Source organism: Canis lupus, chromosome 3 (genome assembly GCF_048164855.1).
Source record: "Canis lupus baileyi chromosome 3, mCanLup2.hap1, whole genome shotgun sequence".
Lineage (NCBI taxonomy): Eukaryota > Metazoa > Chordata > Mammalia > Carnivora > Canidae > Canis > Canis lupus.
Genome location: NC_132840.1, coordinates 43,597,018 through 43,624,774, shown reverse-complemented (window position 1 = coordinate 43,624,774; position 27,757 = coordinate 43,597,018). Strand labels below are relative to the sequence as shown.

At 42.2% G+C, this 27,757-nt stretch overlaps 1 protein-coding gene and 1 long non-coding RNA gene across 9 annotated transcripts in view; both read left to right on the top strand.

Annotated features, from left to right (window-relative positions):
* The window catches only part of JAK1 (Janus kinase 1), a 156,105-nt gene that overhangs the window by 112,010 nt on the left and 16,338 nt on the right, over positions 1-27,757 (top strand). For all 8 annotated transcript variants that reach the window (XM_072820623.1, XM_072820626.1, XM_072820621.1 and 5 more), the window contains 8 exons: positions 3,184-3,307; positions 7,981-8,134; positions 11,753-11,916; positions 13,838-14,180; positions 15,603-15,788; positions 19,469-19,626; positions 22,125-22,248; positions 24,284-24,470. In XM_072820623.1, coding sequence (XP_072676724.1) covers positions 3,184-3,307; positions 7,981-8,134; positions 11,753-11,916; positions 13,838-14,180; positions 15,603-15,788; positions 19,469-19,626; positions 22,125-22,248; positions 24,284-24,470 — 1,440 coding nt within the window. The remainder of the gene's footprint in view (positions 1-3,183; positions 3,308-7,980; positions 8,135-11,752; positions 11,917-13,837; positions 14,181-15,602; positions 15,789-19,468; positions 19,627-22,124; positions 22,249-24,283; positions 24,471-27,757) is intronic.
* On the top strand, positions 15,819-18,530 carry LOC140630446 (uncharacterized). Its single transcript, XR_012028211.1, has 2 exons — positions 15,819-15,986; positions 17,422-18,530. It is a non-coding gene; the product is annotated as an uncharacterized lncRNA (long non-coding RNA).

Below are 27,757 nucleotides of genomic sequence, written 5' to 3'. Positions count from 1 at the left end.
TTTCACTTTCTTCATCATAAAATGGCTTATTCCTGCTCTGTCACTAATTGAGCTTGCGATACCAAGGAATGATGCTTGCCTTCTGTGGAGGTCAGTTTTTATTTCCCCTACCTCTAGGAAATTGGAATAATATCAGCACTAAATCAGTAAAAGCATCTGGTACAAAGTTACAAGATGAGTACGTGGCATCTCTCAATATCTGAATGATTGTTCAAAACTTCTTCTGAAAAGTATGATCCATCCTTCTGCCACTATAATTTGCTTCCCCCTCATGATGCTGACCTGAAGTGAAAAGTTGTCACTTCGTGGCTTGGTCTCAATGCCAGGTTGTACAAAGGGCAGTGAGGCTGTGAACAACATGGTCTTTCTTTTCCCCCAAGTGAGCCTTGTTTTACTTAAGTTAGCCTGTTGCCCTCAGAAGGTGAGAAACCAAAGTGAATAACAAAATGAAGCCCCTTTCATTATCCTTTGAACTTGGAATCAGTGACAGTTTTTGTCTACCTACTTTTATATGACTAGTAAAGTTAAATCGTAGAAACGTAAGGATCTGATCCCCTGGGATTGTGGTGATGATTGTATAACTGTACATATACTAAAATTCACTGAATTGTACACTTAAAATGGGTAGACTTTATGATATGTAAATTATATCTTAATGAAACCTCATGATGATGCGACTAGCAATGATGGCAGACAATCCATGCTTCATTTATATCATCTTTAGCCCTCACAACTGTGGTGGGGTAGTATGGACGTTTCAAGAAATACCTACCTAGTTTGTGATACAGCTTGTCTAGAAATCCATTTTTCTTCTGATGTATATCTTTCTGCCTCAAATGCGTTAAATACCAGAGTTCCAATGAAAGGGGAAAAAGGTTGGTGCTATAGGGAAGAGTGTAGTAGGTCCTTACTAACTAAACATGACACTAGATAAAATTGGCTGAGACATATAGATTATAGTGGTGATTTTGACTAGATACCAAAGTATATAAGGATCTAGCTTTAGACATCAATTTTAAAAGTATTTGTAATTAGCGAAAATCTAGACGTAAATTGATGCTTCTGATGTATTTTTTTTTAAGGTGTGTGTTTTTCAAATCCTTTCCCTTGAGGTTTAGTTTATAGTGTTTATTCTGTTAGCCCAGCTTCTTGCCATCGGGTTTGTATGGAGTTGTTGGACTATATTTAATGAGAAAGCCAAGGGGCTGCTAAAGGAGATAAGGGGCAAGAGCCTGAGTCCACAGGCAGACGTAGCCACTCAGTTTGCTGTAGCTCTGGGCTGAGGGCCAGTCAGTGTGGGGCACTAGCTGCTAAGCCTGGTCTGTAGAGAATGAGTGGGCTCTTTGATAACTGACTTAGGGGAATGGTGCAAACATGTATTAATTTTAAAAGTATATGAGTACAAAAAGCCATGTATTCTTATAGTTCTGGTTATTATTATAGTAAGTGGTAATTGGAAGCAGTATTGTTTTCTTCCTTCTTGTCCACTGAATATATGGTCAGTTTTTGTTCTTTCAACTCTCATTCTTTTACTTCCTTGGTAGCTCTTTCTTGGTGTGAATCTTAACTTTGCATTTTATTAGCCAAGTAGCCTTGAATCAGACTAAATCTCGAGAGGCCACAGTTTCTTCACTGGTAAAATGGCAGAAACATTAATTACCTCATTAAGTGTTAGGAGGATTAAAAGATAATAAATGTAGAATGTGTTAGCCTGATGCCTGACACCTAACCATCAGTAAATGTTAGTGTTGTTAAAATTATCCAGTATTTTTGTATAAAAAGCTCTCTCTCTGATCTTCCTGTTTATAAGTACTAATATTATTAGAGTCAAGCCTGTGGTAGAATTACAGATTCATGGTTAGAAATAAATTATGCTTCAAGATGTATGTGTCAGTGCACATTCAAGTCTGAGTATGTGTGAAGAAAGGCTGCGTTTCTAGGCCAGCCCACAAAGGCCAGTTCGTGAAGGAAGACCTATAGTATACCTAAAACATAGTCCTAACAATACTGGATCTAAAACTCATTTGCTTTTGTTCTCAAGGAAAAATACTCTTTGAAGTTTACCCCCATCCTCTCTGTATAAGGGGGAGTGACTTCCAAGGGGATTGGTGCAGATCCCTTGAGAGGCAGGAACTGACACCTCAGCGAGGAGGAACGCGTTAGGATGTCAGGGCATCTGCCGCTTCTTCACACAGTGTGTGCACTGGAGAGAGTTGGTGCCGAGGTCCCTGTAGGTGCCAGTCTCACTTGGGATGTCTGATTTGGGAAATGGCAATTACCTTATATGTTCATATATTGCTCAGATGACTGTATCTTTGTTCGAGCCCTGGCCATACATGAAAATATCAGTCATAATTGATTATTTGCAATCACCTTCTTCCCTTCCCCCATGCTTTTAGATTGCACGTCTGTGTAATTTTAATCATGGGCTCAGAAGTCAATGGAAAGGTGCTTTCTTGGCTTCATAATCTCTTTTATCTTTTTAATCATCCTTGTGTCAAAGGAGGCAGTTCGTGGGGGTAGGGCAGCAAGGGAGCACTATCGCACCACTCTTGTTAAGCATGTATCTTCTTTTTAGTTGGCTACTAATAAAAAATATTTATGATAACTATACAGAGTACTTAAGTGTATTTATTTATTATTAACGGTAATAGATTTTTTATCACTGACAAAAATCACTTTGGTTATTCTAACACATGATTTCGTGTGCTACTGCCAGGAACTTCTTTGCATGTTTAATGCATAATCACAGTGTGTTAGAATTGTTAAAACATTTCTGTAGGAGCAGATTGGGGATTTCCTAAACTCCTAGAGTGTCTCTGGGATTAGCAAGGTGCACATCAGGTGGGATCCGGGAACCTCTCAGCTGGCATATTTTTTCTTTTAGGCAGGATTTATTAAGACTGTCATAGACACTGTGATGAGAAATATTAGACTTTTATTTTAAAATGGTTTTAATCTGGTTTGCCAGGAGCTACAGTACATATTCCTGGGGAGCCATGGTTCTTAATTATCATGATTAAAACTGTCTGATTAAACATGGTTGGAAGTCATATTTGCCCTAAGAGGATAAAAATGTGACCTAGATTCTTCGGATAAGAGAATTTGTTGTCCTTGCTTTGAAAACAGATGACCTAATGTATCTATCTTCAATTTTCTGATATGTTCTTTACTTTTCCCCAGGTATCTCTCCACTTTGTCACAACCTCTTTGCCCTGTATGATGAGAACACCAAGCTCTGGTATGCTCCGAATCGCACCATCACCGTTGATGACAAGACATCGCTCCGGCTCCACTACCGGATGAGGTATGGGTCCCTGCCTGGCTTCCTCTTTCAGGGGTATGAAAGTTAGCCTGGAGCCCTGAGTCACTTACTAAGAAGGTTTGTAGTCATTTTGTAATTGGTTAAGTTTTGTATTTGCTTGGTATGAGAAAGGACTTTTTCGGTATTTGAAATACAATTCAAGATGAATTTGATCATCTCCTTCTGCCACATTTTACAAAAGACATTATTATGCAGAGGGTATTTTGAATAGAATTACTATCCTACAGCAGAATTTTTCAAGCGGTGAGTCTTCATTATGAATTTAATTCCGTGAGTTGTGACTAGAATTTGTTTTAAAAAAGAAACAGGCAAGAATAGGTAATATCAGCATATACACATATGCTAAAAAATACTGTTTTTGTTTTTACAACTTCTGTTTGTGATATGCAAGTCTGTGTATCAGGTCATGATACAATAAACTATTTCTTCTTAAAAGTTGCAGCTAAAGAGTTTGAGAGGCACTGCTTAAAGTGGTTCCCTAGAAATTCTAGTTTGGTCTTGTTCTCAAGGGGTAGATATTTTGATCCACTTCCTGAGGATTTTTGTCTAGTGGGCGGGATTCTCACTTTTCTTCTGATGCCTCTTCTCCTATATTGCCTCTTCTCCTATATTGTAGACTTTCTTAAATGTCACATAATCTTCCAAGGGGGTATAGACAGTACTTCTGACTTCTGACTGTAGTCAAGAGACTACAATGTAGTCTCTTGAGTTTAAAAACCCATTTGCTATGTATCTAGAATTGAAAATAGGTTTTCAATAGAATTGAAAATAGATACTAGTAAAGCACAAGTGAATATATATTTAGCAAAGGTGCTTATAAACCATGTGTATACCTTTTGAAAAGGATCTTAACTTACTTAGACGTGATGAAATTAGATTTGGTCAGGTGCTAATGGAATGTAAGGACCTGCTGGAAAAGCCCTCAGGGATCTCAGAGGCTCTCCCCAGTACTTTAGCTGCTCTTTCCTTTGGGAAGTTGGTAGAGTTGTTAACATTCCAGAATGGTCTGGATGTTTTCCTCAGCAGCAGTTGAACCAGATCTACTTTCTTTGATAATCATCCTAGGGCTGACTTTTTTTTTTTTTTCTTCTTTCTGTACTCACCCAAGATCTCACCTTAAGGGGAGAGGTGTACACCATGTGAGATTTCACGCCCCAGATTTAGGGAAACATTCACCCCACCCACCTGAGCCTTATGACTATATTTGGATTTGTTTTTCAAAGTATAATCTTGTTTTTTGTGGCCTGGGGGTTGGCTGTGTGTTCCAGCATTGAAATGTGTCTTTGCAGCTGGCAGTCCAGGGAGGGAGCATGTCATACTGAGCTCTAGTCCTTCCCTGTAGGTTTCTCCACTTGGCTCAGAATCTGGAATGGTAGAATTGGGGTCTTGGATGAGACCTGAGTTTATCTAATTTAACTATCACAACTGTTTGGAGTGGGGGGTGGTGGTGGTAGAATGACTGATGTCCCAAAGGGAGATATGAGTTAGTTACCCAGAGTCATATACCTGGTGTCATATACCTCTTGTCAGCTCCAGAGCCCTCCTTGAGACATTTTTGTCTCAAGGTCTTTGTTGACTGTGTGAGTCCCTCACCCCTAAAGGCTGTCTTTGCCTCCTCCTTGTACTGTTAGCTGCCAGGAAGTGCACGGCTACTTCGTTTTTGGCACCTTGATTTTGTACCTGACATTGCGCTTCAACAGGATATTGCTTTGTTACCACAGGCTCTTTGAACTTGGAAAAAAAATCCCACCCTAAGCTAAAACATTTGCATTACAACAAACTACAAAAACTTTAAAACCTCATAATCTCACCACTAAAGATGGTGTAATATGAAAACAAATGTTAGTGACTATTTCAGTGGAATCCCAGCTCTATTTTGGGAAATACTCTGTGCTTCAATTATAATTCTCTGTCTTTAGATAATACTTTTAATAGTTACTGTTTTATAATGTATCTTAATATAAGATAAGCATATTTTTTATTCCTTTTCAAGAAAAAATATTTTCTTGCTCTTTCATTCAAATGAATTTCACTATCCATTAGTAAAGTTCTATAGAAACCAAGAGAGAATTTGTTGTGTATAATATCTATATGTAAACTTAGAATATGCAGTCATTTGTAATGTAATTTTCTCAAAAACTTGCAAAGAAGGCACATCTCCTTAATAGGTCTATCTGTTTATCTATCTCGTCCTCCCCCTTCCTTCCTGTGTTGTCCCTTCACGCCATGATGAAAAGGAATCTACACAGCTATTATACTACATTTATTTATGCCATTCTATATTTTTTTTCCATTAGCATGTTCTAATACCAGAAATTTGTGTGTGGCCCAAGTTTGATGGACATTTTGATAATTAATTTTAAAAAGGAGTATAGAGCATTTTTTCATATGTCTGTTAGCTGTCTGTATGTCTTCTTTGGAAAAATGTTCATGTCTTCTGCCCAGTTTTTAATTGGATTATTTGTTATTTGGTTTCAAGTCATAGAAGTTCTTTATTTTGGGTATTCGTCCCTTTTTGGAAATGTCATTTGCAATTTCTTCTCCCATTTGGTAGGTTGTCTTTTTGTTATGTTGATGGTTTTCATTGCCTGTGCAAAAGCTTTTTGTTTTGGTATCAGCTCAGTATAATTTGTTTTTGTTTTCCCTTGCCTCAGGAGACCTATCTAGAAAAATATTCCTGCAGTTGATGTTGAAGAGATTACTGCCTGTGTGTTTTTTTCTAGGAATGTTATAGAATTGTTGAATCATTATTTGGTACACCTGAAACTAGTAGAACACTGTCTAAATTCCATTTGAGTTTAAAACAAATGTACCTTCTAGTTTTGTCTTACTAGGACAAAATTAGGAAGGTACTGATTTTGATAGTCACTAATTTGAAGGTTTATGTTTTTTGTTTCTTCATCTTACTAAATAGCTGTCAGCCTTTGCCAGTGGGCAATTTCTAGACCCAGCCTTGCTTTAGGCTCTGCTCAGCCATTACTGAAATGGTAAAGCTGTACATTAGTCTCATTTCCTCAGCCCTATCCTGTTTGAACATCTTGCCAAAAGATTTCCAAATCAGAGCTGGTCCCACAGGGCACAGGTAACAGCCTTGAAGAATGTTTTTATTCAGATCCCATTGAAGATCATGTTCTGCCCAAACATATTGGGCCCTTGGCTTTACCAGGTCCTAGGATTCTTTCTCAGTGAGACTCATGGGATGCAGCAGAAGAGGACCATGCCTTGTACTGGTTCAGGGAAAATCTGTCTTCAGTGCTTCTCTTTCAAACAGCCTCCTCCATCCTGGAGATTCTTTTATGCCTTTTCCCAGGTACCTTTCCATATTGCACATGATTCTCATTTTCTCATTCCCTACATCCACTGCCAGACAGAATTTACATGTCTGCATGCCCTTCTCTGAGAGCCCTGCTTTGCATGTTTGTGTAAGAAGTGCCTGGCACAGGGTAAATGTTGAGAAGCTCTTAGCTACTACTGTCTTTATCGTCCTTGGAACCTTTCACCTGTCTCCTTCCACACTGACTCCCAGAACTTCTAGTAGATGTCTGCTTATCATGTGAATGATGAGAACTCTCTGTTTTGGACTTGATTTGATAGCCAGAGAAGTTGGCTGTGTCCTCATTGATTTCTTTTCTTTTTTTTTTTTTCCTGCCCCAGTGTCAGATTTTCCTGTATTTGCTCAGTTGGTAGAATCCGTTCACTTCTTATTTTCTGCTTACCTGGGATCGCTGATGCTGGTTGAGTCCTCCCATCCTGTGCTCTTTTCTGCCATTGAAAAGTGGACTCCTCAGTCTGGCAATTGGGAGGAAATTTGTTTGTTGCTTCTTCATTCCATGGTTGTTTTTTGTCAGCACATGGGCATGTCAAGGAAGTAAAACCCAGGTACCAGTTGGGTCTGTGGCCTAGAGATGGGCTGGATCAGCTTGGACCATTCACTTTCTCACATTCCAGAACTCACTGTGTTTCTCTTACAGGTGGCAGAGGTAAGTAGTAGTTAAGAGAACAGGATTGTGGTCAGATCACCTAGTCTCTTGGAACCTCAGTTTTCCTTGCCTGTAAAATAGAATCACTGGAACTTCCCTTGTGCAGTTGCTGTAAGGATTAAATGGCATAAAGTGCTTATTAGTTTCATTCCACTGGAAGCTGATGCTTGTGGTAGTGCTCATATATTTCTTCTACTTCAGCTGTATTCATTGTAAAATAAACTATCAATTTTGGAAAAATGGGAAAAGAAACAGTGCTATATTACCTGTACATCTTGATTATACAAGGAAACTAAAATCGTTTGAACAGAAATGTTGGAATATGAATAAAATGGGTCTTGGAAACAAGGCAGGGTGGCCTTATTAAAGGTGAAGGGAGTGGCCGGGCCAGCCTCTGGTCTCATCAGCTGTAGCTTCCTATTTAGGAAGGTGTAGTGGAAAGTCACTTTATCTCCCTGAGTCATAGGTTCTGGCAGGACACTCTTCACAGAGTGCTTGTAAGAGTGAAAAGAAAAAGGACTTTATAACCAATGAAGAGCTCCACAGGTCTGTCTGTCTTGCTTTTCAGGCAAGTTTAGCCTCCAGCACTGAGCACTCTGGGTATAACCAGGATACCTCTCCCATGCATTCTGAGATCCCCTTTCCCAAAATTGATGTTTATTTCCTGTCTTCCAGGTTCTATTTCACCAACTGGCATGGGACTAATGATAATGAGCAGTCTGTATGGCGACATTCTCCAAAGAAGCAGAAAAATGGCTATGAGAAAAAAAAAGTTCCAGATGCTACCCCTCTTCTTGATGCCAGTTCTTTGGAGTATCTCTTTGCTCAGGTGAGACGTTTGGGCCCAAGAGAAACTAGAGTTCCCGGGAAGGGTAAGGCATCACAGAGTTCAGATTCCCTTGAGCAGCTGAACTTGTTGGTAGCTAGGGTATTTGTTTTATGGCCCTCTCTTTGGTCAGGCCTTGCCACCTGTGGACTTGCCCAAGATGAAGAGCATAAAGGCAGCAATTCAGTATCCCAGGGGGCTGGTTGTCCCACTTGTGAGCTTTTAAGACTTCATTTCTTCCCTATTCTTCTCTTTCTCCCTCATCTCCTATCATTTTACTTCTCATCCACAGTGCCTCCCATGGAAAGAGCAAAGGCAAGCTGTAAATGAGGGAAGGTGTAGTTCAGTGGGGTGAATGGGGACATCTCAGCAGTCAGAGTAATATTCAGGGAGGAAAGAGGTGGCTACTCTTGGTCACAGCGGTAGTAGGGTAGACAAAAGCCAGAAGAGAAGTAAGAGTCACCTAAATTATATTACCCTGAGATACCCAACATTTTTGGTGACATGCTTCCTGAGTTTTTACCATGTAGGCATATATTATGTACTGTGTAGTTTTTTAAAAATATTGTATTATTTTATAAACTGCTTTTTTATCCATCCTATTGATGATATTTGAGATGTCAATTAAAAGTATATAATGGCTTCATAATAATTCACTCATTCAACAAATATTTACTGAATGTCTGTGTACTCTTTGCTGCAGTGCTACAGACACTGTGGTGAACAAGACAGACATGGTCTCTGCAGCATCAGATACCAAATCAAGTGGGACAAAGAGAAAACAAATGAGCAAATAAAATGATACATAGGTAATACAGAAGAATTGTGAGAAGTGCCATGAAGGAAAAAGCTTTTGTGACAGGGAATATGGGGAGGGGATTGGAGTGGGAATATCTAATTTAAATAGTATGATCAGACAAAGTCTCTAAGGAGGTGACACTTTTACCAAATCTGGAAGAACAAGGAGTCTGCAGTTCTAAGGAGGGAGCGGGGAAATTATTTCTTCTCTAGTGCATGGTTTTTTAACAGCAGCACTAGTGACATTTTGGGCTGAGTAATTTTTTGCTGTGAGAAACTACCCTATGCACTGTAGGATATTTACCCAGACCCCTGGCCTCTACTTATTAAATGCCATCCCCCCAGTTGTGACAATCAAAAATGCCTCCAGACATTGCCAGGTATACCCTCCAGGGAAAAATCTCCCTGCTTGAAAACATCTGATAGGGAGAGAACAGAATGCAGGAAGGCTATGGGGCAGGCCAGAGCTGAGGAGAAAGTGTGTGTATCTGAAGGAGAGGAGGGTGATAAGGAGTGAGACTGGGAAGGCCGATGAGGAGAGGATCCTATGCTTTGGTCCCAGGGAGAGAAGATGCTGGTTTGACCTAGTGCAGTGGTAGTAATGTTAGAGAAAAATGGTTGGATCTACCATTAATTCCAGAGATAGAATTGATAGGATTTACTGATGGGTTGGTTGTGGAAAGGAAGAAACTCTGAAGTATCAAAGATGATGTTGAGGTTTCTGTTTTGGGCAGTGTTTGCTAGATAACAAAGTCCTTCCCTATGTAGGGAAGACAAGTTGGAGAAGGGGTGGGAACAGGCCTTTTCTTTTGGAGATGCCTGTGGAGATTGCAGGTGGGAAGTGAGTAGAAGGCTGCAGTCCAGAGGAAAAGGCCTCATTTATTTAATTCATTTCTTCTTTGTGGACATTTTTGGCTTTTCCTAAGTTTCCCTAGGATGCTGTCACTCTTACAGTAACAGGTTATTGTGGACAACCTTCATGTGTGTTTCTGTATGTGTTGTAGTATTTCTTTGGGATATGCTTTCACATGTGATTTTTATGTCCCAGTTATAGTCCATTGTACAGCTTTAGTTTCTGGTTGGGTTTGGTCCCCATTCCATACATATCTTAGAAGTAGCCTTAGAGGCAACAGAAATGCACAGCCCTGGGCAGATAGTATGTTGAAAAAATTAAATGAACTGGCTATTTTCAGATTAATCATTTTTTGTTCAACCTTCCAGTTTTCTATATTCAAAGGAAGAGCATGCCATACTTCAAGAATAAGTATTGCATTAGAATCTGACCTTTGAGAGGTTCAGGAATGAGTTAGTTGAAGTAGTTATACAGTGATGTTTACAGAAAATCACAGCCAAACAAAACAGTTTCAGATTTTGTTCTGTTCTTCACACGTTGCTGGCAGAGATGATTGTTGTTGGTTGGTCTTTAGGAGTTTATGGAAGTGAACAGTGGCCTTTTCTTACCTGAGAGAAACAAGCAGTCTATCTTGGAAAGAAGAGGAACTGCAGCAGTGAGAAGCCTCCATCCAGAAACCACTAAGTTAAAGGACCTTCAGGGAAAGCGAGTCTTACTTATATAGAAACACTGCCCTCAGTTTTCACGTCTACCTCTGTTCCAGCTAGAGAACAGCTGAAGTGTTGAGTGTACTTAGTAAGGATTGAGTGTGGCTGTAGCACAGTGTTGCAAAACCAGAGCCCTGGAGTCACATCTAGGTTTGACTTACCTCCACCACTTCCTGGGTCCCTGGCTCCCATGGCACTCTATCTTTCCACTTGACTTTGTTTCTTATAGCTATTTGATGTTCTGTATTTCTGCTTGTCTATTCTTTCTTCTCAGCATGGAGTCTTCCTGTGGTCAGGGATGCAGTTTGGCTTACTGCTGTGTATCTCCCTGGCACCTAGAATGACATCTAGCCCATAATTGGTCCTCAGTAATCAATAATTACCAAATGCGTGCGTGAAGTGATTTAACCCTGGGGTGCCTTAGATTCTTCATCTGCTAAGTAGAAGTGATAATGTTAGCATCCACCTCATAGGGTTGTTGGAAAGATAAAGTAAACAGTATATAAAAGGAACCTAACACAGTGTCTAGCACTGAGGTTAGAGTTTAAGAAAAGGGAGCTAGCATTGCCATCATTGTCATTACTCTATACAAGACAAGTGATGAGTACTGATTTTTAGTTTTCTTTCTCTGTTTTTGAAGCCCTCACTGGCTCTTGGGTGGTTGTGCACCTCCAGCAGGGGGTGGTGGTGGTAATATTTTGGTGATACATTTCACTACTAGAAGCTTAAACAACAGATAACAATAAATCTGTGTGGTAATGACACACTGTAGAATGTGGATTCCTTCCCCTTTTTCTAAATCAGCCTCCAAACAGGGTGTGGTGCCCTGTCAGTTAGACACTCAGTTCCCTAGGCTAGGCTATCTCAGTGTATATGGGATCAATGAGCCAGTGCCACCAGCTGTCACTCTCTCTTGCCCTGGTGCTGTCCAAAACCTAGTACACTCTGCTGGCTGCCATCATTTATAGATAAACCCTGAGAAGGACTCTTACATGTTTATGCTATTCATTAGCAGGTAACATACTGCTCAGTAAATATTTGTTAAAAAAACAAATTAACCTGGGGAGAACATTGCCTGAACCCTTCATACTCAACTGTTGAGAAAGAACTTTGGTGCCAGAGAAGCTGTAAATCCTATTAGTCTCATTGCTGTACTGCTTTTCTGGGTGGCACCTCCCTGTGTGGGGAACTTTACTGTCAAGGTTAGAGACATGGGCTTGAAACTTAAGTGGTGGCTCATTTCTTCTCACCTTTGCTCCAAAGGGACAGTATGATTTGGTCAAATGCCTGGCTCCCATTCGAGACCCCAAGACTGAGCAGGATGGGCACGATATTGAGAATGAGTGTCTGGGAATGGCTGTCCTGGCCATCTCCCACTATGCCATGATGAAGAAGATGCAGTTGCCAGAACTTCCCAAGGACATCAGGTAAATCTTCCTGCTGGTTACAGAATTAATTGTGGGGGCGGTGCTTTTTATACATCTTCACACATCTCAGTTTAACCACTGACAGTTTTTGGCTGACCCCTGTTCTCTGCAGAGCCCAAATCTTGTTTAGAACATTTATAAAAGGTAGCACAATTATAGTAGTGTCCTGATTTTGAATGTTGGCTGATCTCAGAAATTTGTATTCGGGTGAAAGTTCTGGGCTAGTGATGCCAATCAGATTGGTGGCCCACGTGCCCACCCCTTGCACCTCTGCCCATGGTGGGCATTGCCATCACTGCACTTTTTCCTTTTGTGCAGGACCAGCCTTAAAATCCTTCTCAATACTGTTCTACAGGCAGCTACTGTCATCTAAACTAGAGTTCACTGAGAGCTGTTAATTTGATGTGAAGGATGTTACCTGAAGAAAATTTTATTCACTTAAAAATGTCATTCAGGGTCAAGTCTTTGTGAAGGAATATTCAGTCTGTGTAATTCCTACCCATCTATAAACTGTTTTTACCAAGGAGAATGTTGTTTGATTGATGATTGATGTTTTGATTTTTTTTAATTTATTTTTTATTGGAGGTCAATTTGCCAACATATAGAATAACACCCAGTGCTCATCCCATCAAGTGCCTCCCTCAGTGCCCGTCAGTCACCCCCACCCCCCGCCCACCTCCCTTTCTTACCACCCCTTGTTCATTTCCCAGAGTTAGGAGTCTCTCATGTTCTGTCTCCTTTTCTGATATTTCCCACTCATTTTTTCCCAAGGAGTTATTTTGAATGTCATAAAAGAAGATAGTCTCATTGTGGAGAGCAAGTTATTTATAGCTGTATTATTTGTGATAGGCAGCGTGCCCCTTCTCATAAGGCTCCTCCCTGTATCTCTTGCCTTGGAGGAGTTTGGTGTGGATCATCACAGTGCTCCTCAGTGATGCAGGACTGGTTAGATACATGCTCTGCCGCTGCTTTCTTGTTTCTCTGTGGCTTTTGCTTTGGGCACTTCCTCTTTCCTTTGTCATGAGACTAAGGTGAAAAATGACCCCTCCTCTGATCTTCCTCTGTTACATTAACCTAAAATGTTACAATATCTGTTGTGATAAATTCCTGACTTTGTAGTTTTCCACTGTCGTGAAACCATTCAAGGAGCAGGGATTACCCAGTGTCAGGTGCCATCTCAGACTAGGAGTAATAGGCAGACTGATCTCCCCACTCATTTGGTCCCCAGTTTATTCTTTCCTTCATGGGTGTTCATACTGTCCTTAAAACTGGTTTCTCATAGCAGTGTATCAGTTTAGTTATAGATACTTTCGCAATAGCACTGGCATAACTAACTGATCTTTCAGTTTCCTTGTCAATCCATTTAATACGTCTGGGACACTTTGACATGGCAAACACGAAGTCTTTTGTATTCAATTAGATTTTACATGTTTTTCCCACATGTAAAAAGCAATATATGATCTTTACAGAAAAATTATGAAACAGACCTAAAAGTAGACTATACAAAGCATCTATAATCAGTCTTGACACCTTTGAAACCACTTTCTCACTGATGCTGAATCTTAATAGCAGTTTATGTGAGTACCTGTGTGCACAGCAACAGTGACAAAAGCAACCAAACACACAGATAAGTCCATTTTGCTGCCTGCCTTTGAGACCCAGAAAATTGGATAATACTTGTAGGAATCCCTAGTTCAGTAAAACCTGTGGGACATGTGCTTTTTTCTTCTCTTTCTGTCCCTAATCATCTCTATTTCCTTCTGATGATCATCCTTGTGCTTACTCTAAGACCCACTGGGAGTAGGTCTTCCTTTCTCATTGGGCAACATGTGAAAGGAAGATTTATAGATTTGGGTTTGTTTCTATACTGTTCTCTTGACCTGTACATGAAAGAGAGACATATTTTTCTACTTTGTTTTAGCTATAAGCGATATATTCCAGAGACCTTGAATAAGTCCATCAGACAGAGGAACCTTCTCACCAGGATGCGGATAAATAATGTTTTCAAGGATTTCCTGAAGGAATTTAATAACAAGACTATTTGTGACAGTAGTGTATCTACTCATGACCTAAAGGTGAAATATCTGGCTACCTTGGAAACTTTGACAAAGCATTATGGCGCTGAAATATTTGAGACTTCCATGTTACTGATTTCATCAGAAAATGAGATGAATTGGTTTCATCCGAACGACAGTGGAAACATTCTCTACTATGAAGTGATGGTAACTGGAAATCTTGGAATCCAGTGGAGACAGAAACCAAATGTAAGTGGTTGATAGGTGGCTGATCAGAACAGACCATCATGTGTCACCCTTGCTGGCCGAGTGTATTCTGGTTAGATATAATGTATCACTCTTTTATTGTGTTCATGCACAATAGAACTAAGTAAGTATTTGTTGAGTTCTGTAGGGAAATAAAGAAATATAACAGTAGCTTATATAATATATAATAACAGAATAATAATAACAGGCACTTACTGAGCACTTACCAGGTATTTTTCTAAGCATTTTACGTGTATTACTCATTTATTCCTAAAAAAAAAAAAGCCCTGAGGGGAGTACTACCATTATTCTTATTTTATAGATGAACACAAAGAGGCACAGAGAAGTTAAGAAACTTGCCCAGAGTCATAACCAGCTAATAAGTGATTGTGTCAAGAATTGAACTTTGGTTTCTGGCTCCATGAACTAGGGTAATTGATTTTGCAACTTAAAGCGCTTTTTTGAAGTGTTTGTTGGATGAGGCAATGGAGCCAGAGTGGTTTAAAAGCATGGGTTTGAAACCTAATTGGACCTGGTTCAGATCCTGGCTCCACTGTTTATAGTTCTGTAGCTTTAGGGGGTTACTTCCCCTGTATCAGCTGTAAAATGGAGATACTTACTGTATCTGCCTCATGGAGTTGCTAAGAGAGCTGAATGGCGGCAGAGAGCCCAGCATATAATAAATGTTCAAAAATAATTATAACTGCCGTCATGATTATCAATAATAATATTAAAGTAAGAGATTTATTTTCTCTCAATTTATTCATGCTAAAATACCAATGTCTAACATCAACTGCTTTTTTTCTACAGAATAGGTACACTGTTAATAAGAACGTATCTAATCCTCAAAGAACCTTGTGAAATGTAATCTGTTTTATGGACAGGGAAATGGAGGCTCAAATTGACGACCTGACTAGTGAATACCTAGCGGATTATTCAAGCAGAGGATTCATCTCCTTTTGAAAGTTTCAACTAGAATGTCGTTAGGAAGTCCAGATAATCGGTGGTAGATTCTAAAAGGAAAAAAGCTCAAGTTCTGTCCAGTCACATTTAAGAAGAACGTGTTCCTTGCCTGTGTTGAAACGTAACGTGTATGAGTCGGGAAGGGAGAGGACCTGATGGTAGAGCCCTGTCTAGTAGGCAGTTATTTCCCTCTCTCAGTTTACTTGTACATTATAGATTATGTGATAAGTTTAGTCAGTGTGCTCAGTAAGGCCCCACCCAGGTATTCCCTGTTTGGAGCCCAAACTGCGATCCTCAGCCCACATTGGCACCTCTTCCAATGCCTGTGTAAATCCAGGCAGGCTGGCTTTCTTATCCTTGAATGTAGGCCCCACTTTAGTTTTCCAGAAGCACTGACCCTTTTTTTACTAATAGAAAATGAGAAAGCCAACTTAACTCTAGTACTTTTATATATCTTATCAGGTTGTTCCTGTTGAAAAGGAAAAAAACAAACTGAAACGGAAAAAACTGGAAAATAAACACAAGAAGGACGAGGAGAAAAACAAAATCCGGGAAGAGTGGAACAATTTTTCTTACTTCCCTGAAATCACACACATTGTAATAAAGGAGTCTGTGGTCAGCATCAATAAGCAGGACAACAAAAAAATGGTAGGTTTGCTCTGGAAGCAATCCTGTCTGGATCTGGTGACGAGAGAGTGACTTTGCTGAGGACAGTGATGCAGCACATGCTTTGCAGAGTTCCTGTTCCAAAGAGAAAAATCTGATGATTGTCTCTCTTTCCTTCTTAAGCCAGAAATCCCTCTTGCTGACATTGACATTATCAGTGCCGGGTTTTGAGTTACACTGGTATGTTACAGTGCCTTTCTTGGGTCTTGTAAATGTGTATCTCCATCAGGGTTTGCTGCCCTTCTTGAGACATCTTAGCATAAATATTTAATTCACAAAAGTTAGTGGATTTGAAGGAAAAGATTGGTGAAAGTTAGCATTTTCCCTCAGGGATGACTTTAGCCTCTCTGCTGAGATGAAGCACTCAGTTGGGATGAGGTCGGTGGGAAGCCCTGCTTTGCACTTCAGCCAACTGTCAGGCTGTAGCCACAGTGGCAGTCCTCGTTATGGTGTCAGGCACACCCAAGTGACTCTTGGACAGAGGAAGGGGGGGTGTTCAATCTCACTTCCTCTTTTTCAGTATCACTTAAGGATATAATCTAGACAGGCAGGCTAGCTTTAGCAGGGGAAGTAGAAACATTGCCAAAATAAATATGTTTGTGTTGGGGAAGTCATGGCTGACAGCACATGGAGAAGATGGGTAGCTGAGGCAGGGCACGCAGAGTAAAGGTAGTTAGCACCAGGGAAATACCACGTTTTGCCCCAAATTTGGCAAAAACTGTGTCAAAAGGATAACAGTATTGGGAATGAATCTGGTGATCTGGTTTAGAACAGATGGTCACCCTGTTAATCTAGAGTACGTTGCCTTTTTTACCTTTTAGACAGCAGTTGGGCAGCATGTAATAAAAGCCTTGAAAATATATGTCCCTCCATTTGGGAACTTAGGGCTGTTTTCCAGAAACAGTGAGAGATAAAGCCAGTGGTCTGTGAATGAGCATGTTTGTCCCAATGGAATTTACAGTGTAAAAACACTGAAAATTACCTAAGTATACAATAATAGGAGAATGGGAAAATTAATCACAATTCACCCAAGTAGTAAAATATTTCATAAATAAATTGCTAATTTTTTTAATAATCTGGAAAAATGCTTTATAAGTGGAAAAAAGAATACAAAACTCTATAGAACAGTACCGATTTTGTTCAAGACATTTTAAAAAGGTATACATATACATACACATGATGTTAGAAAAATAAAATAGTCCAACTGTTATTTTTGGTGAGATTATGAATGATTTAAATTTTTTATTCTCCTAACCTCCCCTCTTTTAACAATAAACATAAATTAATTTCATTTGGAAACTGTAGTGAAAAATAAAGTGAAGGGAGAAATAAAAGCGTCCAGGAAGATGTTAGTGGGAAGATGGAGAATGGAGGGAAGGAGAAGGTCAAAAGAAGTGCTTTTTTTTTTTTTTTTAACATATCATAGAGATAGTGCCAGATTATATGCTGTGTCTGTAGGATCTTATTTATTTAGTCTTTACAAGAATCTTAGATGTAGGCATTTTGGCTCTATTTCCAGTGGGGAAATCAGATTATGGACAAATGTAGACACTTGTATAGGGTGACAGAGTGAGAAAAAGTGGCAGCTCCAGCTCCAAGGCATTCTCTTCCTCAGGGACTGCAGTGAGGAAGAGCTTGGCACATCCGTGATCTGGCTCTTCAACACGGTCAAACCCTGAAGACGCGTAGCAGAGGAAGAATAGCAGCAGCCAGCTGAGTACAGTGTTTGTGAGCCTGCCCCTACCTGTCCTGGCACCCAGTTGGCACACCTGTCACCTAAGAGCCCACTTGGACCACATGGTCTGGCAAGTCTTTGCCAGCTGCAGTGCTATGAAAGGAGCAGGAGGAAGACAGAAATAAATACTCGATCTCCCCAGGACTTCATTTTTCTTTACAAACACTAGCTCTTACTACCTACCAGGCGCTTCCCGTTCTAAATGCGTTACAAATATAAACTTTTTCCATTTTCGTTGACCCTAGAAGTGGGTGTATTATTATCATCTTCATTTTACGGAGGAGGAAACTGAGGCACAAAAAGCTTAGGTAACTTGCCCAGTGTCACACAGCTCTTAGGTAAATCATTTGAAATTGACAATATGGGACAATTTGTGACCTATAAAATGATTACAAGTGCTTAACTGTAATAGCAAGTGGAGATGCAGAGATTTCAGCTCACATAAACTGACTCCAGAACCTGTGGATTGACACATGATGGCCTCTCTTTATCTCATTCCCTGCCCCTTCCCAGCCATGGAATTTCCAAGCCCTTTGATCAGGTGGTACTTTGGCCACTGGTCTTTCAGGAAAGCATGATCCCAGCATGTTATCAAATTATATCTTGATTTATCTCTTCTCTCTGCCTCTTCTTGACGTCTCCCATTTCCATTCAGACTTCTGTTCTAGGGAACTTAAGTGCTTATGTGGTCTTGCTTTTTTACATGATTGGGTGAAGGGCTGCCCAAACCAGACTATTTTGAATTTGCCCTTTGGGGATTTGCTCTTTGGGGATCTGCAGGTGGATGCAAGGAGGCATGCTTAGCACAGAGTCTTCTTACTGAATAACTGTCTCTGTGGTGGCCTTTGCCTCCTTGGTTCACAAGTCCACAGCTGACTTTTCCTTTGGCAAGAGAGCTAACTGTCATTAGCTCCACTTACTTCCATCCTTTCTAGTTGCTTCTTATTTATCCCTCTCCTTTTGACTCATTTTTCTTGTCTCTGTTATTCTCTGCCATCCGCCCGCCCTTTCTCCAGTACTATAGACAGTCTTATTCTCACATATCATTTTGCCCTCAGAAGGCTCTGGTGGTGCTTAATGTTCTTCTGAGTCAAAACTCTAAATGGCTTTCCATACCCTTCTTCACCAGGAGATGTTCCTGGTTAAGCCCATGGATCCTCTTAGATGGGCAATTTTTGTTCAGGGCTGTATGATCAAGACCAAAAAAAAAAAAAAAAAAAAAAATTTTGCCTGTCTTTACCTCCCAGGTGTTTTTTTGAAAACCTTTCTGTGGAAGTTTCCTCTCTCATCCTCTCATTTTTGCCTTTGCTCTCCCACTTTGGGTAAGATTCTCTACCTGCTTCCAAACCCTCAGAGGTCTCTGGACTTAATCTAGCAAACTCATCATTATCTGGGGGACCATTCCTGGATTAAAATCTGGGCGTTTCACCTTCTAGACCAACTCTGATGAGATGAAGCCCCTGTGCCTCTGTTTCCTTTTCTATAAAATGGTAACGATGCTGAGTCAGTCATTGCTTTGTGCTGAAGCCAGGGTTCCACTTGCCTGCACTCTGCTCCTACTCTCTCTACTTTTTTTTTTTTTTTTTTAACCTCCACTTTTATCACTGTGCCTGAGATGCAGACTTGCTCCTCCTTCTGGACCCCGGTGGGAGCCTCTCCATAGGTCTGCCTGCCACAGCTGCCTCTTCTACCCTTTGTCCCACACAAACACATCATACCTCATCTGATAGTTGGGAGATAATAGACAAGAAACATATGATGAACAGTCAAAATCGTGTATAAATGCAAGGGGTGTACAGTTACCTTTGAGGTCATGTGTTCTGCATTGTGTTTTAAATATCTTCTCACTGTGTACCTCCTCATAAAGCCAGGTGCCTGAGGTGGTCAGCACATGATATAACCATGGGCGTGTCTTCTCTCTTGCCAGGAACTGAAGCTCTCATCCCATGAGGAGGCCTTGTCCTTTGTGTCCCTGGTAGACGGCTACTTCCGGCTCACAGCAGATGCCCATCATTACCTCTGCACTGATGTGGCTCCCCCATTGATCGTCCACAACATACAGAATGGTTGTCACGGTCCAATCTGGTTGGTTCTGGCACCTTTTCGGTTGCCCTTGGTGTGAAGAGAACCACATTTTAGTGGTGGGGAGTGTGGCCTTCTCAGACACAGGTGTCATCAGTTGTTTAGGTGGGGGCTGGTTGAATGTGTTGTTTAGGACTTATTTGGTAACCTCTTTTCCATCACTCCTATCCACTGGTCAGGCCTTCCTGTCATCTCTTACCTCGGTTTGTGCCATAGACCCTTCCTTCTTCCCCCTTGGGTTTCCTCATAGTTTAACCTCTTCACTTCTCCACAGCTGACCAAGAAATGTTATGCTTCCTAACCCCTTGCTGTGCCAAACACAGATAAAAAGGACATGGGTTCCATTTCACTGTAGTAAGCGGTGGCATCCTGAGTCGGCTTGTTCTAAAAGTGCAGATAAATGGTGGGAACAGTGAGGTGACCAAGCCTGAGGGCTGGAAGGGGCTTTGGTGGACATCTTGTCCCACCTGCATCTCAGAACCAGTAGCGCTTACTCAGATACCTCTGGCGCTGAGGTATTTAGTACTGCATATGGCAGCCAGCAGATTATAGCTCTGACAGTTACAGGCATACGGACCTCTCTGCGAGGGAGTTGAAGTTTGCCTCTCTCTAACTTCTTCCTACTCATTTGACATCTGCTGTTTGAAGCAATAGGGATTCAGTGTACTTCCTTTTATGTAGGACTGTTCTTCAGAGGAAAACAGCTGCTGTATTTCTTCTGAGTCTCTCCTCCCAAACCAATCTGGGGAAGCATCTCTTCAGCTGCCTTCCTCATGATAGGTTCCCATCTCTTCCCTATGCCAGTTACCTGAGGACAGCTAGTTTATTGTGGGTGAACCCTGGCTTAGAGAGGCTCACAGACTCATGAGGAGATAGATGCACAAAGATGTGCAGAGCAGGGTGTTGAGCATTATAATAAAGCACATTTCTCAAATATCCCAACCACAGTTCGGCTTCAGGGCCCTTGCTCTTGCTCTTCCCCGTGGCCTAGAATGCTGTTGCTCTGGAATGTATACAGCCACCACTTCCCTCAGATATCACCTTATCGGTGAAGCCTTCCCTGACCACCTTCTATGAAGTAACAATACCTTTTCCTCCTTCACACCCCACACTTCCTTGCTCCTTCACTCTGCTTTATTTTTCTTTTCTTTTTTTTTTTTTTTTTAAGATTTCATTTATTTATTCATGAGAGACAGAGAGAGAGAGAGGAGGGAGAGAGGCAGAGACACAGGCAGAGGAAAAGCAAGCTCCATGCAGGGAGCCCGACGTGGGACTTGATCCCGGGACTCCAGGATCATGCCCTGGGCCGAAGGCAGGCACTAAACCGCTGAGCCACCCAGGGATCTGTGCTTTATTTTTCTTAAGTGGTATTTATTATCTCCTGAGACTTGCTTTGTTTGTTTCCATGTCCATTTGTTGCTTGTCTGTCTAGCCTTGCTGTCCAGAATGAGCTGCACAGAGGCAGAGGGCCTGTGTGTTTGGCTCACTGCTTTTCCTCAGCACCCATAGCAAGGGCTGGCACATACCATAGGCACTCTGTAAATATTTGCTGGATCAGTGAATGTTTCGTGTTCTGTGGGAGGCTGGAATTCATTGCCTCTTCTGAGTAGGCAGCATTCAGATCAGATTAAACTTTGAAGAATCAGTGAAGATTGACAAGTCTTTTTTTTTTTTTTCTTTTAAGATTGACAGGTCTTAAGGAAAAGGGTCTTCTAGGTGAGGGATCATCATATGCAAAGGCATGAAGTTGTTTCAGGTCATGGAGTAGTTTGTCTCTGCCTTTCTTACACATGTTGACCATGTCAGTCCTCTTTCACTGACCCTTAGTGAGCACCACTCACAAGACATGTGGTAACCTCACTTGTAGATTTATTTAGTGCCTGTTCACTGCCCTCTGTGTGTTAGGACCGATTGATCCTGGAGATACAAAGGAATGTAAGACAGGCATATTCCCTATTAATATCTAATTCTTTTTTGTTTGTTTTTTATTCAGTGTTAATTATTCAATTTCTTATTTACTGAGTAGCTACTATGAGCCAAATGTGCTTTGGGTACTGGGGATACAGCAGTGAACAGAATAGCCCCAAATTTGTGCTCTCCTGAGGCTCATGTTCTAGTTGGGCTGCCTAGGGATGGTGGAGAGGGACCCCACTCTATGGTGGGCACTCTGTGGTGGGCAGCTCCACATCACCTCTAGGGGAGTATCTCCTGCCTCTAGCTGGAGACCACATATGTGGTGGGGAAGTCAGGGACAAGGAGGGCTCAGTGCCTTGGGCAGCAGGAGAGTCCTCTTCTAGACCTTGGAGACTTGATGTGTCTCAAGGCTCCTTGGCATGTCAGCTTGCCCCATGTGTCAGACAGGACTTCATAGGACCCAGGATGGGGAATGTGAGGGGGCCAGAGGACTTGAGCCAGCCCAGAGAAGTGGATATCCTGGATATCCCATGGGCTCTAGGGTGTTCTTCTTGGTATGAGCTTTTTCTCCCTTTCTCTCCCTCTAGCACAGAATACGCCATCAATAAGTTGCGGCAAGAAGGAAGCGAGGAGGGGATGTATGTGCTGAGGTGGAGCTGTACCGACTTCGACAATATTCTCATGACTGTCACCTGCTTTGAAAAATCTGAGGTCAGTCAGGAAAAATCTTGGTCAGTCAGGCCAAGTCATATGGCCACAGGGTTGTTTAGTGCAGCCAGCCCAGAAGCTACTCCAGAGAGTACCACTCTAGGGGGGTGGGCATAGAAGAGCCTGGGTTTCTGAGAAAATCCCTGGCAGTTCTGACTGGGACAACCCCACTCTTCAAGAGAAGACTTCCTGAGCAGCCAGACCCAGAATGTTTCCTCTTTATGACCCTTTCTTCCCTCAAGAGACCCGTGACAGGGGTCCGTGATGGCTCTGGAATGTAAAGTGTGGCCAGAAAACCAGTCAGACCAAACATTTGTCAAGTTTAATGCACTTGTTTGGAGTGGTTTGTTTTACACTCAGTGACAAAATCACAGGCCCAGAGTCCTATCTGTGGCACTTACTGGTATATGTCGGTGCCAAGAAGACTGGCTCGGTAACCTGGACTAACACAGTTTTCCCCAAATGGTAGCTTCAGACATTTTAACAGATGACTTGCTGTCTCATGTTTTCACAAGCGGAGATGACTCTACTTGTAGTGACTCTAGTGTAGCTGGAAGTCAGGAATGATGTGAGAGAGATTCTGATAACAAAGATAGAAGCCAGAATTGCTGACCTTACCTCACTAGACCACAATACTGCCTTTGTCATTCATGCAACTTTTTTAAATACAGGAAATGGAATATTTTATAAGACAATGATTTTTACAGAGTTAGTCCAGATAAAGACACTGATGTTGACTAGGTTAGCATGAATTGGGAGAACTGGGGCATCAGGGAGAGGCAGGGGAGCTTCAGGGTAGAAGTCAAGCACATCAGCAGGCCACAGACCTCAGATGCTGGAAGGAAAAGTACTGGGGATCCCCTGGGGACTAAACTCTGTCAAGAGAGGGAAGAGGAAATGGTAGAAGGAACCCAGCACTGCCAGGTGTCCTGGGCAAAGTGTCTAGGTGCCACTGCCTGCCTGGGGGTGTTCCTGAATGGTGAGGCCTTGTGGCTGGTATGGACACAGTGCATCAGAACTTGTCAGGTTTGTTCCTGGGGCAGCATGCCTGTCTTCTGCATGCATCAGTCTTGGAAGGAAGTTTCATGTTTTTAACATGTGTGGGTGCACAAGATAGCCCAGCCGCTTTCTGAAGTGGGACCAGCTTATGCTGTAATATGTCAGCAACTCAGTAGCATGGTCCCCCAGGTGTCATTACCTGGGGAAAACAGGATCTTAGATATGATTACTCCTGCTGTTCATTGTAGCTCACCAGACACTGTGCTGAACACTTTACCTCCATGTCTTCATTTAAACCTTACACTGAGCCTGTGAGGTAGGTGGTATTATCCCCATTGTACAGGTGAATAAACCAGGACATTGAGATCTTAAATAACTTGTTCTGGTCCACACCATAAGTAGATCTTTCTGGCCCTCATCCTTAGTCATGAAAATATTTGTCTCTGTACAGAAAGTGCCCATGAAGGAAAACCTCTGCCTATACTTCCTCTCTGTGGTACCCTAGAATCCTGAAAATAAATCAGACCACCTACCACCACCACCTAAGGTGGTTCTCCTTAAGTAGATTCACAGCCTGGAAAGGCTCAGTTTGAGGGACTTCCTGGATAAATATTGTTAATAGTAATTATTATTTCGTGTACAATATTTGCAAATCTTTATAAAGTGCTTACTAAGTGTTTTTATTATGTCATGTAATCATAGCAGCAGTCCTGTGAGGTTGGTTTTTCAATTAACTTCATCTTACAGGTTTAAAACAAGGTGATGTTGTCATAGAGGTCACTGCTTAGTTATGTTTTCTCCCTAGTGTTAACTCCCTTTGATCAGTGTCATCTTCTGGATTGACTGATTGATTGTTTACTTGTTGATCATGTTTTTTATTTTTGAATAATTATGGATTTACAGAAATGTTACAGAGGTAGTATGGAGTTCTAGGTATCTTTTGTCCAGCTTCCCCTGTTGTTACCAGATTATGTACCCGTGGCACATTGGCTTGACCCTTTGAAAACAAATTGTTTCTGGTCATTTTCCTGAATGGCAGATGCTGGGTGGCCAGAAACAGTTCAAGAATTTTCAGATTGAGGTGCAGAAGGGCCGCTATAGCCTGCACGGCTCAGACCGCAGCTTCCCCAGCCTAGGGGACCTGATGAGCCACCTCAAGAAGCAGATCCTGCGTACGGACAACATCAGCTTCGTGCTGAAGCGCTGCTGCCAGCCCAAGCCCCGAGGTGGGTCTCCCTGGGCCAGAGCTAGGCCCTGTCCCCTCAGGGATCCCCTTTGCCCCTTAGTGATGCTCCAAGACACATGTAAGCACTGGAAGGATGGTTAGGATCATATGGTCAAATGCCGCATCTTATAGATGAGAAAATTGAGTACTGGAGAAGTGAAGTAGGTTTCACTGAGGGCCAAGGTCAGAGGGGTTTGAGCAGGCTACCCCAATGGTTTTTTGACATTCCCATACCGCAAGGTGTTACCTAAATGTATCTAATCCTTTCCTAAGAAGAGATCGGGCTTCAGAGGAGGGGTGGGCAGCGCAGTGGTTCTGAGGCCCCAGGAAGTGTGGTGGGAGGTACTCTGAGGAGTCTCTTTGTCTGAGACATATCTGGTTCCTTTAAGGAGGTTTGTGAGCCTTTATGTCATGGGTGGGCAGAGGAAGCGGCAGTAGAACCCAAAGGGGCCTGGGTTCTTGATGTTCGAGCCACTTTTTGGCCTCCCAGTAAGAGGCTGCCACTGCACTCTGTGAAAGAGGAAGGGCTTACGTTCTTGTTGATCAGATAGGGTTTCCTGACAGCTTCGGGGGTAACTGCAGCCTTTGTTTTCATGCTTGAAGATGTTCCACAAGGGTGAAAACACATCTGCTGCTTGGCCCTGATACCTGAGTGAGTTGAAACCTTAAAGCTCAATGACCCTATTTAGTCATATAATGTCTCCTTCCAGGTAGTAGGAGTACTTTATACTCTCCTTGGGATTAGTGGTCTCAGGGTGAGGTTGAGGAGATAGAGGACAGCGTCCACAGGTAGTGAGGACTGGTGGTAGACAGGAGACTGGGACATGATTTCTTTGCTGGAACTAGCTGGGGAGGTCTCTGGTATAGATGCCACCCCTACTAGTGCAGATCTGGGAGCCAGTAGCTGTGGCAGGAGAAGCACAGGAACAGATTGAATCCTTCTTATGGCTCCTGATGAGGCTCCTGGAACTCCACACTGAATGTGTTTAGTGTCTGTCTCTCCCACTTGAGTATAAACTCTTAAGATAGAATCTGGATCTGTCTTAACACCCTGTGACTAATGTACACCACACCTAGCATGGAATCTGTGTTCACTGATGTCTGTCAGGTGAACAATTACAGCAGTAGATACCATATTGGTGGGTGCCTACTAATCTCAAAAACTTTGCATGCATATTTGCATTTATTCCATCTGTACAATAGCTCTCTGTAGCTATTTTAGAGATGTGGGAATGGAGGCTCAGAGATGTTTAGGGCCTTGCTAGTGGTATCAGTAGTAGTTATAATAGTAGCAACAAGTAGTGATGATGATGATGATGATGATGATGATGGCAGCTGCTATTACTTCACCAGGCCCTGTTTGAGGGTTTTCCATGTTTTGAGTCATTTACTCTTCAGAACAAGCCAGAGTGTTGTAATCCCCATTCTATTTTCCTAGGTAGGTAGAGGATGAACAGGGAACTAAACTCAAGTCTTCTGACTCCAGCTCTGGTGATCTTTCCCATACATCCCATCACATGCCATGCGAAGGTGCAGGGGCAGCCATTAGCCCAAGGCTCTGGGGCAAGGACCAGTTCTCCTGACCTAGGGAGAGGAGGAATAAGCCCTGTGTATGAGGCTTGCTTCTGTGGGCCATCAGAAGCCCTCTGACTTCCCTCCACCACCTGCAAATTAGAGAAGTGGTGAAATCATGAAAATTAAGGAGAGGGTCATTTTGGGTTCCTCAGTGCTTCTGCCCTTATAACTGCAAGGCTCTGATGGTCTGATTTCAACCTGGGTTTCTCACTTGAAAATGCAACCAGAAAACCAACAAAGGAAAAGCAGATGGCCAGAGTGGATGTGACAATAAAGCAAATCCACATCTCTGTGCGTGTTGTCTAGCCAGCCCCTCTGCCCCTTTGCAAGTCTGAGGGTGACCATGGTAAGAAAGGGATACTGGCTCAGCCATCACTAACTCTTCTACATCTTCATCCGTGAAGTGGAACTAGGGGCTTGATATCTGCACCCTTTGGCTCTGACACTGAGAACTTAGGCAGACTATTGCCAAACAGCTGGTACAAGGATGATGACACTGGCCAGGATGTAATCATGTGGGGATCCCTGGGTGGCTCAGCGGTTTAGCGCCTGCCTTCGGCCCAGGGCATGATCCTGGAGTCCCAGGATCGAGTCCCACATTGGGTTCCCTGCATGGAGCCTGCTTCTCCTTCTGCCTGTGTCTCTGCTTTTCTCTCTCTCTCTCTCTCTCTCTCTCTCTCTCTCTCTCATAAATAAATAAATAAATAAACAAACAAACAAACAAACTTAAAAAAGGATGTAATCATGGTCTTAACCACAAGACTGCCAGTTTTGGAGGACTCCCCATACACCAGGCACTGAAGGTAGTAAGCCCTTGGTTGTCCCTCACAGCAGAGACTTTGTCTCCCATTTTTCTAGTGAGAAAACAGTTTGAACAGCTCCCCCTCACTCACACAGTTGACTTCAGTGCCATGCTCCCTGAAGCAGCCATGCAAATCATCAGCCCATAAATGGTGCCTGTTTTTGTCTCCCTCTAATTTTTAAAAATTTTATTTATTCATGTGAGATGCATACACACAGGGGCCAGAGACACAGGTAGAAGGAGAAGCAGGCTCCATGCAGGGAGCCTGACGTGGGACTTGATCCCAGAACTCCAGGATCACGCCCTGAGCTGAAGGCAGCACTAAACCACTGAGCCACCCGAGCTGTCCAATAGTCCTCTATAATTTTCAAAACAGCTCTACTGTGCCAGCCCTTCCCTGGGAACACCATTCAAGTGGCCCTTTCTGGGTCTTTTCTCCATCAGGGCAGTCCTGAGTTGCCTGGAATCTGCTTTTATCCAAGTGACAGAGTGGATCAGGATAACAGAATGGAGGAGAATAGACTGGAGAAAGGGTACCCAGGATACAATAACAAAGTGGGGCTTGTGCCTGAATCCAGTTTCTGACTCCCAGGTTTATACCCCCCACTAGGGCCATGTGTGCTATGAGAAGATGAGAGACTGGAGCCATCTGTGACTTAAGGGTGAAAGCAGATTCTAGGGCTTACTAGCTGCCTGCCCTTGGGGGCAAGCTGTTTAATAACTCTGAATCTCTGTTTTCTGACCTAGAGAATAAAAAGGAGGATGATAAAAATACTATGTACCTCATAGAATTGTCCTAGAATGAAGGAATTAATGTGAGTGAAGTTCTTAGGACAGTGGCTGGCAAAGAGAAAGCAATCAGAAAATATGAGCTGGAAAAAAAAAAAAAAAAAAAGGAAAGCCCTACAGAG